Source organism: Diorhabda carinulata, chromosome 1 (genome assembly GCF_026250575.1).
Source record: "Diorhabda carinulata isolate Delta chromosome 1, icDioCari1.1, whole genome shotgun sequence".
In the NCBI taxonomy this organism is placed as follows: Eukaryota; Metazoa; Arthropoda; class Insecta; order Coleoptera; family Chrysomelidae; genus Diorhabda; species Diorhabda carinulata.
The window spans coordinates 11,979,501-11,998,622 of NC_079460.1; the positions used below are offsets into that span (position 1 = coordinate 11,979,501).

General features: G+C 30.9%; 1 protein-coding gene across 2 annotated transcripts in view; it reads left to right on the top strand.

Moving 5' to 3' along the window:
- Window positions 1-19,122, top strand: part of LOC130894150 (segmentation protein cap'n'collar) — a 189,641-nt gene that overhangs the window by 45,293 nt on the left and 125,226 nt on the right. The window contains exon 1 of one of the 2 annotated variants that reach the window (XM_057800767.1): window positions 4,296-4,659. The exons of the other annotated variant lie outside the window; for it this stretch is intronic. Within the exon in view, the coding sequence (XP_057656750.1) occupies window positions 4,657-4,659 (3 nt within the window). The 5' untranslated portion in view covers window positions 4,296-4,656. Of the gene's footprint in view, window positions 1-4,295; window positions 4,660-19,122 lie in introns of those variants that run through there. 2 annotated transcript variants of the gene reach the window in all.

Consider the following 19,122-nt stretch of genomic DNA (forward strand, 5'->3'; position numbering starts at 1 on the left):
AGAGCACGAATTGTCCCACGAGGTCTATCAAACTGATTTGCATTATTGTAAAAAGTGAGTAACTATTAGAAATTTTAAAAAAATAATTTTACATGCATTTTATATGGTTAAACTTTATATTTAACTTGTATATGTAGATTAATATTTTGTTTAAGCACCGAAAAAAATCATCCCAAATATATGTATTAATATTGAAATTGATGATATCTGGGTGATTCCATTATAACTGTGATATTCAATGTCCTGTATTGTTTTTTTGTACTAGTCATTAATTAATAATCAATTAATAAAAATTTTGTGTTAATTGAATAATTCTTAAGATATTTAAACATTATTTTTATACAATATAACTTGCCACTTAAAGAAAACTTATACTACATCACTTGAATGTCAGTACCGTGTCATGTCCATTCCTAGAATTTACCGATAAATTATTAATTTTTTTTGTCGTAACAAATGATTTAAACTAATTACCTTATAAATTCTAATGTTTATGATCAAACTGAGGAAAATTGATGCACTTGTTGTTTAATATCTTAAGTTACCATGTCAGTACCGTGGATAAATGAGTCAGTACCGTGGAACTCAAAATCCGACATTTGTGTCTTGCTCGTGATACTTTGAAGTTGTAGTAAATTCCTCTTAGAGTTTTATTTTTACAGTAAAATAGATGAATAATATGCATAAAAAAGTTAGAAAAGTTAAATTTTAAAATCTTGAAATTTTGAATACAAAAAATCACAGTTAGAACGGAATCACCCATCTATCTTATCACCTTTTATATTTATCATAAAAAATTAGTTATTCGTAATAGCTATAATGCAACTATGAAAAAAAATCCTCAGTTTTTTTTGTTCAATATTTACGTGTAATAGAAAAAAGAGAACAATAGATATAATTTATCTACAATAGGAAATAAATTTAAAAATCTGGTACTCTACTTTGGTGTAAGGAAATCTGATTTTTACATAAAGAGAGATATTACAAAAAGCATACAAAGAATATGACGGTGCTGGATGAACGAAGTTGCGGAGTATTTTTGTGTCATAAAATATCTAAATATAGGCACAAAATATCAATAGCGGAAAATACTTGGTTAGGTTAGGAAAAATTTTTTTTCATCTCCTTTTCTTGCGAGACACCAAAAATCCTTTTAGATACAATAATCTAGTGTGTGATAGAGTATATGGTAAAAATGTGTAGCCAATCGGTGGGTTCCCTTTTTCGGAACTAGAGCCGCATTAAATGTAGGCGTTATAAATATTGTACGGTTTCAAGAAAGAGAAAGTTTACGGGTTTAGCGGATGTTACTCATATGTTCACAGACTATTTTTCTCGTCCTATGTAATATGTATAGGGATATTTTGTTGTAATTGAAATAGATAAGAAACATTGAAAATGTTTGTTTCATGTATCGTCTCGTTTTCACTAATGTTATGTATATGTAATGTAAGGAAATATTCTTTCCTTCGATTTAAATCTATATTGTATATGTAACATTTTTTTTTCATTAATATCATAGATATTTTTTGAATAATATGAAGAATCACGTCGTCATCCCTGCTCCAAAAAATCCTTATAACGAATAATATTAAAATATAAAATTTTTGAGAAAATAATCAGAATCGAAGGTAACTATGTATCAATATCTCCATATAAAATTGACTTTTTCAAAAAATCTTCTTTCATTACGTCAATTGGATAGAATGCACAACATTTTTCAGAACTTTGTATTACCTAAATTCAGTGTTAATCTTGTGAAATGCTCAGAAAAGCACAAATATAAAAATCTACTCTGCCTTTTGATTAAAATATAAATTGGAAGCTTATGGACACTAAAGCTAACTTGGCTCACTTCACTTACGCTTTCAAGCATAAATGAACTATTAGAAAACAAGTTGTAGAATTCAAATTCTATCGGTCGATAGAAATCGGCAGTGAAATCTTTTTTTAGTGCTTAGACACTGAAATAACTTGTTGAATTAACCACTAGAGGCCCTGATAGTCAGAACACGGTAGCATCTACAATTTTCTTCTCACTTTTAACATACATCATATATGTAATACTTCTATATGGACAGTTGGTATGGGAAAAAACGTCTTTATATTACGGTGCGACAATATTCATTGTCTCTCATCTCTCTTCTTTTCTTCTTTCTATTCTGCATCAATTCCAAATATTTTCACAAGTATTTTCAGATCTGAGCGATTTCGAAATTAATATAATATGTAACGCGACACTAAAGTTACTTTTTGCCACTTGTCTGGTTAGTTGCCTCGGCAAGTAATCTCCAGCCTCGTGACCTTAGTGCCTTGATAGAAAAATAACTATTGATTGCAATGCAAGGCTTCCTCTAACGTATTTTTATTGATTACTTTCCATCATACTATTTATTATTTTTTAAATGGTTTTGGTTTTGAGTAACGTACCGTATAAATATTACGTTCCGTTTTTCTTATTGGTATTTAATTTATTAGTACTTACTCAGTCTTGAAAGTTCTCAGTGATGATGAATAAATGAATAAATATTGCTTGATATTGTAAAAAAAATTCTAAAATAACACAGTATATATTGAATAAATACGTTTATTCCTATTTTGATAAATTTCTTTAAAATTTACAAATGATTACCAAATAAACATGTTAATTCTCAAGTACCACTCTGTTCGTAACTGTTTGGACTTGAAAGGTAAAAGTATTCATATTAGAACATAGGCAACCAATATTACGAGACGCGTAGAGAGTTGTATACCGATTAGTATACCAAATAATAATTTATAACATTGGATTCATTCTTCTTCGGTTAGAAAAAACCAGTGAGTCATCTCAATGGTTACTCACAATAAATTAAGTATCTAGATAAAAATATTAATAATTGATATGGAATTATCATGTTTTAATTATAGGAAATTTAATTGGACAATGACCGTGAATCTTTAGGTAATATTGTGCAATCAAAAAATTATGAGCTTAAAGATTTGTTTGTTCTTTCAAAACAAACTAGCGAAAAAGGATTTTGTAATGAAAAACATTACTTTAGATAAATTTTTATCATTTTGTGTCGTATTATTTAACCTAGGTATTACTAAATAATACTACTGACACAAATTCTGTACTACATAATAGTTTCTCTGATGTATCATTCAATACCAGTTGGAGCTACGTTTAATGTTTTTACAGCTACTACCTTAGGATTCTTCTTGTATGTACTTATAATCGTGCCAAGTGCAAAATTTATGCTAAAATAGCTTTATTTTTTTCTAACATAAACATTAAAGAAACTCATTCCACCTCTCCATTTATTTCGAATAAAATATCTTAACAAAATCCTTGATATCATGTATAACTCTAAATTTATTGATGTACTATTATATCTGGACTACCAAAATGTTTTCAATATTTGGTCACATTTACTGCTACTTTTTTACTACAATAACATCTACATCATCTACTCTTAATTATAGCATACTAGAAGATGTCACTAGTTTCATCATAATGTCATTTAAAATTCTTGTAAGTATTGTTTTTCCATAGTATATATTATTTTTATTGAGTCTACTCAAAGTCCAAAGTTATTTCTAGTTATTCCTATGAAGGGAAAGAATTTATAAATTGCTGTCGCATTTCTAAAATAACGTAATTATTTCTATCTATTGCATTGGTAGCAGTATCAACTGAATTTCTCCAGACTGGTTATGTATGCTGTGCTGCTATGAAATAGAGTGCCAACAGTAAAGTGCACAAAAAGATTTGGAAAGCTTTCCATTCTTCTTCAGTAATCTTCAGAATTATATTATTTATAGGTGAAACTCTTTTATTCTCCAGACACTCTGTTATAGGACAAAATAAGAACGACATATACGATATTCCGCATTCTCCTTTCTTTTCAATTCAAAAGAAAGGTACACACATGGAATTTGAGCCGAAGGTGATGCCGGCAAAAGAAATGTAAAGAACCAGTCTTCATGTGGAAACAACTGAAATGTTGAAATGAAATCAATTGAATTATCTTTTTGAACTTATTTTCATGATAGAAATAAATTATATATACTACCTCCAGACTCCGAAAAAAATATTTATTTAGTAATATTTTTTATTTGTTTCTTTCTATGCCAACTTGTAACATACTTAATTGTTACTATAATGCAAATTAAAAATGCGATATACGGTATCGTTATCGACTGCGATATTAGGCAACTGACAAAGTGAAGATAAATATATTAAAAATGATATTAAAATAAATTGTTAATGAGATAAGTAGAAAAACTATATCAAGTGGGGTATATCGAGCAACGTTTCGTAATAATTTATAATAATCGCAGTGAACATTATCATCGTCGCCTTAATATCGCCATAGAATATTTACACCATTATTCACAATAGACCGCAGGCAATTTTAAAAGTTGTGTCGAGTTATACACACCGTGTACCACGTGCTTCTCATAATTATAGACTAAAGTCAAGGATTTTTAGTTTTAGACAAATATACATATCAATCAGTGAGAGAAATACAGTGCTTTCTATGTAAATCAATTTAAGTCAGTAATTTCTACGTAATTGTGAGTGTTTTTTGACTGTTTGTGAATTTACTTTTACCGTGTGTGTTGTGAAAGTGACATTTTAATCCTTTGATGAAATATAAACCACTGTGAAGGATGGTAAGTGCTGTCAATATGTACAGTTTCAAGTATCCACCAAATCATGCGCGGACAGCCAACAACCCTTGTTTTTTTTGAAATTTGACAAATTCTTGATGAGTCATGTTAATACATGTATATCAATCAAATTCGTATGGGTCCCAAAGAAAAATAATTAAAAGAGACATCGTATCTGCTATGTATTACCGTTTATCTTGGTATAGGTTATTTACTTACGTCATAACATAAACATCACATAGAATTTTATTTCAGTTTTCAGTCAATTTAATTGGGAAAACCCAAATATGTAACTTAACTTTTTGAGTCTCTATTGATTTGTTTTAACACACATTTCTAGTGTTTCTCTTGTATAGAGTTTATACTATTTTATAACATCTCGCTAGAGTATAGCCTAATAATCCCAAATCGCGTCTTTAACAGCGACCTTGATAAAATCGACGTGCTATTTGATTTTCGCGAATTGTAAAAAAATCAATAATGTCTGTTAATTAAATCTATCATTTATATTATACGATAGTTGAAATTGTTAACTACTGTATAAATTATACGAGGTGTTTCAAATATAGACAATATCACAAAAATATAATTTTGAATTTTCTGTAGGAGAATATAATAAAAAATCAAACTTATTCCTATAATATCAAAAAATATACGAAATAATTTCATAAAAACAAATGAAAAACGTAAGCAATAATTTGAATTGATCTCCTCTCAACTTGCCTGGAAGTATTCTGGTATTTTTTTTACAGTGTAAAAAGTATATTCTTCGTTTGATGTTGCCATTTTCTGGGATCTTACGGTAACTGGTAACCCATTTCTCACATAGTGTTTTTTTCTCAAGGTCAATTGTTGGGTTGTCTAGTTATTTTGTATGTCCTTGATATTATTGAATTCGATTATTATTGGATTGTATCTACATTATTTCATGATTTTAACACGTAAAATTGAATAACAGAAAGAAGTAATTGAATTAATACTGAATAGAAGACTAAAAAGATAATGTATTATTGAGGACAATGGATTGAATATATAGGGATTTCTTGAAATCTAGAACATTAATTTTCTATATATAGAAATATACCAAAATACCAAATACCCTATTTGGAAAGAGCGTAGAGTAATAAATGCTCACCATAAATGCAAAACCCTGAAATTTTTAATACGGTATTTTACGTCCAAAATTTGCAATATTTAAATATGCCACTGATAAATAAGTAACTGTATAGAGATATATTTTCCCCATAATTAACCGTACTGAAATGTGAATGGTTACCTAGATAATCCGAATGGCCATCCTTTTCTTTCCAAAATCTTTACATCTCTCTCTATTTTAGTACTTTCACACCAACCTCTGAATTTGCCCAAAAGTAAGAAGACTCTTACCATCATGTCCGTTGCAATGGGTTTTTCGTAATTAATAAAATATTATTATTGCTTTTTAATATATACAGTTATTTTCATTTAATTATTTACAAATACGAGTATATACATGTAAGTATGAAAAATAAAAAACAGTCTACAAATATAAACAAGTATGTACATATTTGCAATATATGTATTTTATTCCGAAGAACTAGTGGATGAATTGTTTAAATTAATCATGAGAGGTTCAACAGTTTGATCAATAATATTGTCTAATTCCCCCACATTTTTTCTTCCTCTTTGATAACATGCTGAATGCATTTTTGGCAGTTTTCAGCAGTAACGTTTTTTAAAGCTTCGTTTAGTAATATTCTAATGTTCTTTATTTAAATGTTGTGTTTTTCCGAGCTACTTCGCCTTTAACTTGGGCCCATATCAATTTGATCGGATTGAGATAATAGAAATTTGGCGATTTCTTGCCACTTGGATTTTTATTTATTTTGACAATTGACAAAAATTCGTTTTTCACTAAGTCATTGTTGAATGTAATATTTTTTTGTATTAACCAGTTAATAATGTCTTGTTTTTTCCATGACGTCGTAGGTAGACTTTAAACTTGTCTCGAGTGGTACCTGGCGTTGTCAAGAACAATTACAGATCCGGCTGGAATAAGATCTAGCGTTTGTATAGAGTATTCCTCGAACACATCTACATTCATATCCTCGTGATAGTCACCGTTTTTTTATTCAAATAACAGCAGGCCACCATCAGCAAAACCACTGTTATTGCCAATATATGTTACTATTAAACGTCTCTCAATCTTGTTGATAGTCCCTCCAAGAAAGTTTGTCTAAAATTGTTAATTGTCTTATCGTGCCAAATTTTTCCTAGAGTGTACCCCTCGTTAACCCAAGTCTTGTCTAAATAAAAAATAGTTTTCCCTTCCTTCCGGAGTTTCTTAATCGTCCATAAATAAGACCTTCTCCAACACACAATTTCTTCGGAATCTTTTAAATATGAATTTTTATTTTGTTTTTCCCAATAAAAATTTAGCTGAAGCTTCTTTCTGATGATTGATGGCCATCCGTCTTCCAAAAAGGACGCCAAAATTTAATGAATGGTAGGATTTTTCTTTTTAAAGTGTGAACTAGAGTGGACTTTCCTACGGATTGCATATTTGTAATCTTCTTCGATGTAAACCTTTGGCCTTTCTGACCGAGACTTTGGACCACTTAAACATCCACTTGTTTTCCTTTCCTTAAGAAGTTTGTAGACCGTTGATTTTCCTAGACCTGTCATCTTCGAACATATACTTGTTAGATCATCCGCACTCACTGAAGGGTACTGATATTTTAATGCACCATATATATTTAAAGCCATGGTTTTCTCGTTAACAGAGAGTGCATGTGTCTTCACTTTATGTATTGGAGTATAGTTTTCAAAGGTCGACATATTGAATATTCACTAGAATTGGGAATTCACTATTGGGAATTTTCTTTTATAGGACTTTTTCATAAATTGAAAATTGTCAATAACCATTTAAATATACCTCATATTTTAATCTTTTATTACCATCTTGCAAAATGTACCTAACTATCATTTTTCCCATTGTCCGGTATAGGTTTATACTATTAAGGGTGTGAAATATTTACCTGTCAACATCATTCCATTCTTAAAATACCCCAAAGAAATTTTTTTGGCCGATAAGTAAACATAGTTGGATGTTGATGCAATAAATTTCTTAGAAAATAAATGTTGGATTTTTTGCTAAGGTTTAATAAAATAAAATAATAAATTGTTCTTAAATGTGATTACGGTTATGGTGGCCAGGAGAGGGATTGATTTATTACTCTACACTCTTTCCGAATGGAGTATAATAAAATTTTCACAGCAATTCGTGGATTATCAAAATATTATAACTACTATTGAACACACGACTGGTCTTCGACGAAATGAGTTTTGCAGCAATCTACATCTCGTTTCTTTGTGCATTTTCAAATGTTGGATGAGGGTTTTAGTTCATTTGATTCTGCTTTCTACCACTGTTGTCAAGATATATTAGGGATATACAAAATTTTGAGCCTATATACGATAATGTATGAGAGTTTCGATCTCTCTTGTTGCTTCCTTGGTCTCCTCTTCGTTTTGTGATGGTATTTCCACTATTTTTGTTATTGATTTATGTTTTGATACTTTTCTAGTGTTTACGTTCTTTATTCTGTTTAGATTGGATTTGTCTCCGTTATTTCTAGATACTATTTCATATTTGTTGCGTTCATTTTGTCTCTATTGTTTCTTCCTAATAGTATTACTTCATTGTTGGTACTGCTTTTTATACTCCTAGCCAGGTATTTTAATTACCTATATTAATTTTCCTCTCTTCTGTAAACATAATTCCAAAAACATTTTTTCTAAAGTATCGTACATTCAAAAAATTCTATATCAGGACCATCCAAAACTAAAAAATCCAAAATTGACGATTTTTAACCATTAAACCAATCGTGCATTTCTCTCTCTCACACCGTTTTTTACTTCCTTTGTCATATTATCTTTTTTATTTTCCATAATTATCATGTCTTTGGTTTTATTTATGTTGATTATTTTCAGGTTTACGAACTCCAATCCATATTTACAATAAGCGAAACTCCCAATCAAATTTAAATGTGATAGTTTTAACGGACTGAGAAAGTAAGAGACATTTTTCAATGACCCTTTGTAAATATAGCAGCTTCAGTCAAATTTCTATTTTTGTATTTGTACCTGACTCGTTACTCCTTCGCTATTATTCGCATATATTTGAAAAGTAGCATGCTTATTTTTACCTTTTTAGGTATTTTATATTATCTGTCTGGTACATCTAAAGTTGTAGTTAATCTTGACTTATCCAATACTAAGGCGTCGTACGATTTCGTCGCATCCAACCAAATTAAACCAATCCAACGAAGTACGATTTGACTGCAGATAGACAGTTTTCTGGAAATAACTTTTGGTACCATATGTATACGCATATTGTATCTTCCATTATTCTTGTGGAAAATTTTGCAAATAGTTTTTGTATCTATTTATGGTCAATTTGTGCTAGATAATTTATAAGAATTCGCTACACTCTTAAATGAACTAAAATATGGAAAACAATATTTTAGATTAATTTTTAGTTTCAAATTATATTTGAAATCTAATAGTAAAAATACTTGATTTTATCTAGAAGTCGATATTATTGATAATAAATATAATCCTAACATTTACACACTTTAATAATTATTATCTTAATTTTTTCATAAAGGTATTAAAATCTCATTTTTATTGGCGTCACACGTTTTAACTATAACGCTTGATGGATGATATTGTTTGTTACATCGCCTATTTTTTAATTGGCGCCAAGTACTACAACTTGCGATTTGACTTCTCCGATATAATTATTTCCTTGTGCCATTTTGCATTAGTTATTCACCACTTTCATCCACAACTGTTTGTTCATCAAAGATCCTGTCGAGATTAATTTGGTAATGGAGATGTCCTTCGCTTCTGACTAAAAGGGCAACGTTCATGTAAACATATATACACCTCACAAAAATTATCGCATCACTCATTATTTTTCAAATATTTTAAATGTGTTGCCTGTTTTTCGAATTTTATTATTATTACGAATTAAAACACCAATAGACACGCCTTTTGCAACATCTATTTTATATCAGAGGACAAAAAGTTTGATTTGCCAAAACATAGAAAATTACATTCGCCTTGGAAGGCTTCTAAAGAGGTTCTGGACGTATCCTTGCGGCAGGCTTTCCCAGAATTTAAAAAGAACATTTTTAAGATCATCAGTGCTCTTATTGGTGCCGGATGTTGCTGAATTTGGGTTAAGGTCTGGGCTACGTGCAGGCTAATTCAGGGTGGGTATCTCGACCTCTTCTAAGTACTGCCGAACCACTCTAGCAGCGTGTGGACGGGAATTATCGTGCATTAGCACAGAGTTGTCACCGATATGAGGCATATAGGACACTACTTGGGGCTCTAGGATATTGGTTATGTACTTGCCAGCATTTAGATTTTCATCATTCACTGGTACTAACTCCGTGCGACCCTCAAAAGAAATTCCTCCCCAAACCTTGATAGAGCCACCACCAAAGCTTTCAATTTGACAAAAACTAACCTGATCGTGCCGTATACCTAATTCTTAACGCCATTAACCTCAAATAACGATCATCTTCTACTGAAGTTACCCTTCCGCGGCCTTGTCCAGGTCTTCTGGTTAGCTGCCCTGTTTCTTGGTAGCGAATAAAAACTCTGGATATGGTGCTTTGTTGAACTCCAATTACCCCAGCGACGTATCTTTGACTGCGGCCATCTTGTATGAGCAAGATGATTCTAGCGGCTTCTACTTCGTCACATGTTTTGTTAAACGTTGAGGCACATCCATTATTAACAAAATAAATTTAAATTGTCACTATACAACAACACAATTTGCTTAGAAAGTTCTCGACGTCAATGCATTCTCCAAGACAGAAATGATTTACTCGAGCATTTTGCTTCCAAAAAAATTTGTAAAAAATTGTGATATTTTTTTGCCCATGATGTTCCAAAAAACTAAAATTAAGTATTAAAAATATCCTAAAATACCAATGATGCGATAATTTTTGTGGAGTGTATATTTCCTTTCAAATTTTACCCAAGTTGTGTGATCGAGTTTGTGTTTGACAGCCATTTTTTGAATTTGAGACTAAAGTGGAAAAATGGAATTTCATTAAATATTGTTGTTTGCTGAAAAAGCTTTAACCCAGGTGAAACTTAATAAATTCTCTAGGAATACTGCCTCATCAATTTCAATGATAAACCGAGGTTCGCTGAATTTAGTTGTGGTCATACCTACATAGAAGGAAAATTCTAGAAGTTCTGGACTCCTAGGTGTCTCTATAGATGTCTAGATGTCTCTATATCCGAAATAACTGTAGAAATACACAAAATTGTGGGAATACGTGATATTATGAAAGCTCAAAGGATTCAATTTTGATGAACCAAATATTATCTGCCATTAAAACACACTGAATAATTGCCGAACAGCAATCTTGCATTTTGTGCTTGTGTGCTTTAAAATATTCATTGGGGTTTTCTATGAATGCCATGGTGATAGTTTGGTGCGTGAATTAATTGAAACCGTCAAAGTTATTCTAAGTTGCAATAGATTCTATTATGAGCAGAAGTTTCAACTGTATAAGATTCAATTATTGCAGAAATTGAACGAAATAAGACTACTTTCACCGTCGCGTCGCTTCCAATTTTTCAAAATCATATTAGGACCAGTAACACATAACGGTAACTACATATTCAATATCTATTTTATAGATAAGTGTACCTTTATTAAACGGAATAACATTTGCTCACATCAATCACAATTCCATGTCCACCATAACCTACTATCGACCAAAAAAATAGTCAAAACTGGGGGCTCCGGTATGAATCAGCAACAAGGTGATTTGTCATCTAATAAAGTCGAATGACCGTTTTATGGAATGCACGGGGTATGATCCACGTTGACCACCTTCAAACGGGTGAAGCAATTACTAACGAATATTGTGTGAACGTATTGGATCGATTTAAAGAATTTGACCGCATTTGATCAAGGAAAAGTTTTTTCTCGCTTGAATAATGGAAGAGTGTACACATTCACACACTTCCGCCTTATTTTCCGACATTAACATGACTTTCAAATGAAAATATATTAATGTTATAAGATAATATTGTCATATATCTACCAACAAACATAATATACTATCACCTCTTACTCAGCTGATATACTTAGTTATGAAAAATCGGCTAGGTATATCCAGTGTATTATTGCTATATCAAACAATTTTCAATCCACACAATTTTTAGCACTAAAATTTGAGAATTATATGTCAATGGCGTCTTTACTTATGACGACACAAGTAAAACAACCAATCATAGCAGGTGTAAATCACGAGATTAATTCCAAAATAACATGATACTTGTAAAATATGAGTTATAGAATATTATTTATGCGAATAGATAGTTTCAATACTTATATTTTTTTCTTCTAAAGCTTTCAATACTAAATAGCTTTAGAAAATTATTAATGTAAAGTGGTGTAATTGTTAGTCAGTCAGTCAAAGGTCGTGAGAAAATGAGAAATTTTGCAATATATTATCCAGAAAATCATCTATACATCCTCAATCCGTGTATTACAATGTACAACAATTTAAAAATTCATTCACCCAGTAGATAATATTTCATGACACAAAGTTAAACTACAACAATATACTCGTGACGGAAAACTTTTACATTTCTCACGTCTAAATTACCCGTCAAGTAGTAATATTATCACGACTGGTCGCCAATTATTTGAACATCCTTTAACTAGAACCTGCGCCATTGCTCAATACTATTTAGAATATAATAAATAAAATATGAATAGATGGCTCTTCTTAGTAACAGTATGTCACTTTAATTTTAGGTATTCAACCTGCTGCTCCAGTGCTGCAGGAGTTTCAGAATATTTTAAAATTCTTGTTTCTGTTAGTTTCCATTTCGAACTTACAGAAATAGTGTGCACTAATGAATTTTTAAACGTATTGTCAAACTACTCGAAAATACATTAGTTCATATTAATTTCTTCAAACGAAAAAACGATGTTAATGAGGATTTTATGGAAAGCGGAATATTTCAAAATTAAATACTGCTTAAAAAGTTCATTGAGTATTAATTACTAGCAACTAGGATTAGGCAATTATCAAAAAATATAATCGATTATATAAAATAATCGAAAATTTTTGATTAATCGAAAATAATCGATCAATCCAAAATAATCGATTAATCCAAAATAATCTATAAATCGGAAATAATCAATTTTCGATTATTCGAAAATCGGAAATAAAGCTTCAAAAGAACGATTGTCGTTTGATTCCTACAAAAAACAAGATAAAGAGCGAGTATACCACTAGGAACATACAGAAGACATTATGATTTGATTCCAAATAAAAACAAACCAAATAATGAACCTACAGAAGATATTTGGAAGTAAGATTCTGATATTCAATTATGTTGAAATAATTATTCAGAAAATAAATTTTTCAATCGTTACATTGATTATTATATTATTTGATTATTTCAACGTTTGTACGAAAAATAGTGCCGTAGACGCGAAACTTTTTAACGATCTCAAGATTATCTTGCCTCGGCCGCAAGCGGTCTCGGCGATAACTGTTCTTTCGGTACGTTAAAAAGGTATTCGGGCATAAGCATACAAATAACTATTTCAGTCTTTTACTTTGTAATAAAGCCACTTAAAAACCCTCTTTTAAATTCAATTAAACTGTACCAAAACCATTATGCATTTTTGAGAATGAAAATAGGCAAGAAACATTGTATTTTATAAAACCAAATTCTCACAGGATGTTGTCCACATCCATTAATAAATATTTTCCGATTAATCGATATTTTTCGATTATTTGATTATTTTAGATTAATCGATTACCGATTATTTTTAAAAATATATATCGTTTAATCGATCACCCGATTAATCGATTATTTTGCCCACCCCTACTAGAAACTACTAATTTTGTATAACTGTTTCTGATTGGGCACGTCTTATTTCTTATTAAAAAAATAGATGCAACCCTTTGAAATGAGGTTCAACTTGACCCTCTTCCCCATCAAACGCAATAAGCTGACCGATAATCTGGTTCTTATCTCTATAATTCTTGTTTCCCCTGAAAAGTGAATCGTACATATTCGAGCATTTTTTTCTGGTTAGGAAAAATATTATTAGAATATCACTCTGAACTTGCAGTCGTTAAATTAGAAAATGTTCTAATATGTTTAATGTTTATAATGTATTATAAGATTATATAAAAAAATTTCCAATTTCCAGCGCGGTTATACCCGTGAACCTAGTACATTTTCTAATAATCGTGATCGCGGAAACTTCCCGAACTTTCCAAATGTGTCTACGGGCTTTTTTTTTCTCTAACCAATCAGTTTTAAAACACTTTTTCCTACAGCCGCACACAGCATACCCAACGCCCACACCAAATTATTACCTCGAATCTTCAACATCTTTTTTTCTGTGTTCACCTACCATAGACCATATTTCTAACCAAAAAGCCTAATACATATCTGACAACAAGTCCCAAATTAAAAAGGACAAATTATCTCCACGTATTTCACTTTAAAAACCTTCTTTGGAAATCTTAGATATTGTGAATCTAGTAACCTAATTGGAACCCAAATTATTAGCGGTATTTATTCCTAACGTAACTATCTGATATCAATTTTGATCCAACATATCGTTCGCTCAGTATCTGCCAACAGCTTTTTATCGCCACATAAACTTAAAATATTTATGTAAGCAATTATTTTAGTATCCTTCTATCTTCTTTAACCCCATATATTACATGGAAGCTAAAAATGTTTTTTTTAACGGCGTTTCATACTCGTGTCCTATTTTTCAATTTTCAATATTAGAGATATCGTCAATAATTTATTAGTACGCTAAAGAGATTGTTTTTGTTTCTCATTATCAACCCACTTAAACGGAACAAAAACGGAAACAATTCATGTCCAAACTTCTCGAGAAAGTACACGATTAGATGAGAATTAACCAAAACAGACAGAATTGTTAGCAATGTATTATAAAATTTAATATCATTTAATCAAATTTAGAATTATAAGATTAAACCAAAGAGAATAAGAATAATAAAGCAGACATCAACTTTCACGAGATTCAAAGATAGTGGAACAAAACAAAACGACAAACGATATCAATGACATATCAATAAAAAGATATCGAATAGAAATCGATGTGACAGGAAAATAATATTAATAGTTTTGAACACAGTCTTCTCTTGTACCGGATAGGTGGTCCCCGTTAAAAAAAGACCAAAGTGTCTTTACATCATTTGTCATCCTCAACAGTTTGACCACCCGATAACCCGAAAAGTCATTTGTCAAATTCCAATTGTTTTCATATACCGATCATTGCCGCTGTGTTTGAACCCTTTTAGACATTACCTGAAAACTTGCCAATATTGCATTATTAATTTCAAAGTATTAAAACTTTTTCTGCAAAAATAAAAGAAAATTATTAACAATTAAACTGTATGTTTAATTTAATTAAGACGTCTAAGGAATCAAAGACGTATTTCACTTTGTTTATATGCTTGCCATATTGTATATATGAAAATCCATCTTTTTCAGAGAATATTAATTCAAAAACAATATTCGCTGCTTCCCTCTCGCGATTCTTCGACAAATCGATTTTTTGGAACAACAATGTTGGAACCGAACTGTATCCTAGAATTCCTTGTGGTTAAAGGAGGAAAAATGAATTTCGTTAAAATTATTTCACCACTCATCAGTCAAACCAAGGATAAGTAAAGTGGTTTGCTGAATTTCATTTCATTCAACTTTACGATACATCTATTCTAAAATTTTTGATTGGACATTATAAAGTTTTCTATTAGCGCCATTCCTGAATGCCCTTATTTCCTCCAATAATATAACCCAACGTGTCTCTCTCTTGTTGTTGAGCCAAAATATGGACGAGTTTTGACGATGCTTTCTAACCATAGACAAAACATAGATACACTGTAACACACAAAACGAAATTGGAATAGTTGACTTGGCCATCATTTTTGATATGCACGCGGCATAATCCTCATTGACTACCTTCGTAGTTAGGATAGTGAGATCGTTGCAAACACAGGCCTCCTGATACTACCAAAGGCAAGGTTTTTTTAAAAAACTAATCAGGGATCATGGCTTGAAATTTTTAACGTCACTAGGAAAACTGTGCCTAGTATTTGAATTTCGAATTGTACGCCCGTTCCAGTGGAGCCGTTGATTGGTAAGAGACCTATCTATGTGTCGCCTTTGCTTCTCTCATGCTGCGTGTGTCCAATACCTTCAAATAGGTAAAACAATCAATGTCGAATATTATACCAATCTATTAAATTAATTTAATAACAATTTGCAGTTTCCAAGTCAGAAATCCATGAACTAGGCTCACATCGCTTTCTCATCTTGCCCTATTCTCTGAATTTCGCCACAGTGACTGTTGCTGTGCTTGATAAAGGGGATTTGACTCATCGAAAAAAAAAACATTTTATTGTTCAAACAGATTTTTTAAAAAGCAATAAGGATATTTTCGATGAAATTCAATTAATTGTTAAGAAATCTTTGATCCAGTCGAATGAGAGGAAATAGATATTAAATTTAGAATTAATCCTTCCTTAGGTATATGTATAATTTTCATGTATTAAATTTTCATACACTTGCACTTGACTTCAACGTAGTAAACCCGAAAATGATACCAAAAGAAAAATGTTTCAATTGGAATATTTCAAAAACGATAAGTCCGATTTATCTAGTAGTTATTTTGATAGTTATTACAATAATAAATCCCTTAAATACTGACATTCATTATCGAACAGACCGTTATCTACAATTCTTATGCTTTCTGGTTGTTAACTAAAGAATAAGTGAAAATACATGGTTGTTCAATAAATTTTATCGTTTATAAAAAAACACGATTTTAAGCTTTGAAAGGGATTTTTTGATTCATTATACTCTCCCCAAACTTCAATGCACTTATTCCAGTGATGTTTTAATTCATAGATTCTAGAATCCTTATTGAAGAACATGAAAAATTGTCGATATACGCTTCGTTCGATGCTTTCCACAAATAAATTTGGAGGGACGTCAAGTCTCTTGAATAGGGTGGATGTTGGCAACAGTTCGTAGTTTAGTTCGCTTATATTTGGGATGGATTTTTAAGTTATGTAAGAAGGTGTCTTATCTTGATTTAAAATGATTTTTTTTTGTATGAACTAATTTTTACATCCATTTTATCCAAAATAATACTATAATACTTTGTGTTTATAGTTTTACGAGTATGGAGCTAATACAGAAGTAAATGCACTTTTGGCCCATTTCTGGACCTTAATTCGCTTTGGAGCCGAAATACCGTGTTCGCACCTTTCCTTAGCGTCTTGTATATTATCTACAGATAAAAAAGACGTAAAAAATTCATTTCATACTTTCTAAATTGCTCAAAATGTTGTCGCTGTCGCAATCTTTTTGTTTAGGTGTTGCAAATACACAAATTTTCTACAAGCATTGATTTAATATCTAACCAAACTACCAAGCTTCTCAAAAGTCAGAAATTTGTGGATATAATATTATGTACATGAATTTTTTGTCGGGTCATATTTTATTTCGTAACACGATATAAAATCCTAATAATAATTCTTAATTCTTCTATATATAATAATATGTATATGCGTACATACAATACAAATGAGGTTAATTAGAGGTCTATTCAATCAGGGGGATTATTAAGGTTGATAATATACTGATAAACTGATATCTCAATGATGCCCAGAACCAGTAATAGTCTTGACAAGAATTACAGATATGCTGTTTCCAAATAAAAAAAAAACCAACGAAGACAAAATTTAATAGAAAGGAATGGAACAAATTTAACAACTGCTAATTCTTGACCTTCACATCTGTTATTATTATCATGACATATTTTGCGTCCTTGAATCGAAGACCTTCGAGTTTGTTATCAAAACTTTGGAAAAAAACATCAACAAATCAATTGTCGTACTCGCGTCGTATATCAGTTTATAAATAAATCATTTCATTTGGTGTAAAATCTTCTATTTATCACTAGCATCCTAAGACAAAGGATTATTTAACACTTCGTGGTTTTTGTTACTTGTCATCAAGGCTACAAAAATATTAGTTAGTTGGTAATATTCTAAAGTCATTAAGCAAAAAAACCAGCTGCGTTAAGATGTTCAATTCTTTCGGGTTAGTACACTGGGATTCCTGAGCCCATTGTGTTACCGTTTATTTTCTACAAATTAGAAATTTAGTTAACTACCTAACCAAACCTCCTTTTATAGCTTATTTTTAAACATCTCCTGTGTCGTTTTCAGCATTGGACGTCTAGGCAGGGCACCAGCATAGCGAATGCTATAACATCTCTTCTTCGTTACAATCTTTGCAACAGTACAATGTCCACTAATCACATTTCTGTATTGAGTGTTTCGTGCAACTGTCTCTTCGGTATCCTCTCTCCTCGTCTCACTTGTTGCAAGCCTATCTGCTTCAGAATCTCATTCCATTTCATAGTGTTCAGGTTCCTAGCAGAGGCTCATTTTAGTATCACGAATACAGGAGAGTGCCTCGCGACAGCTGATCACCAATTTTGATTTCGCTGTTTTGATACCTGGCTGTCAGTGTAGATTGATGTGTTTCTGTTTGATTCACAAATTGTAAATCTGTTTTAAACAATTCTTCTGATCTGTCACCGCAATATTAAAGGTCATTCTAGTAATAAATTGTGAAAAAGACAATCTAATTATTGAGACAAAGAGAAAATTATAAACTTGTTAAACTTGCATATGTTTCAATGTGACTGCCAACTGATAGTCTGAATGATGAAAAGAAACATGCAACATTTTCAGTAATCATAATAATTTAAATATTACTCTGTTTGAATTCCTATTATGTTAAGAAGAATTTCTTAAAATTTTTGAGTAGAAGACTCACACCACTTTTGGTCTTGGTTTGCTGGATAGCTCTGCCATCCTAGAAGATATCTTGTTTTTTGTCGGTACAGTTTTTTTAGGACAATATAATAATTTTTCATCTATACTTGATAAATTTAAAAAATGGTAATAATTCTTATAAAATAATATTTCCCATATTTCTATTTGTTGTTGTACATATAGCATCTTGAAGGTATCTCTATCTAATATCTGTTTCTACATAAACAAATAAAAAAAGGTCTTATCATAGAACATTTGAATACAATTATTATAGATTTTAATATTTGTACTTCACATTGCTTGGACTCTGTAGGTTTGTTATCTCAAAATAGCCCATCACGTAGTATGTTTTAATAAAATTACAGTTATCGATAACTCATTGAAATATTGGAGTGATTGATATTTATATCTCCAATTGTCAAATACGAAACCATCACAAAATGGCCACTTTGCATAGGTCGAAGAATATTTCTTCTATAGGGCAAATGTTTCTAATTATCTCAAGCTTAAAATGCTTTAAGCTGTA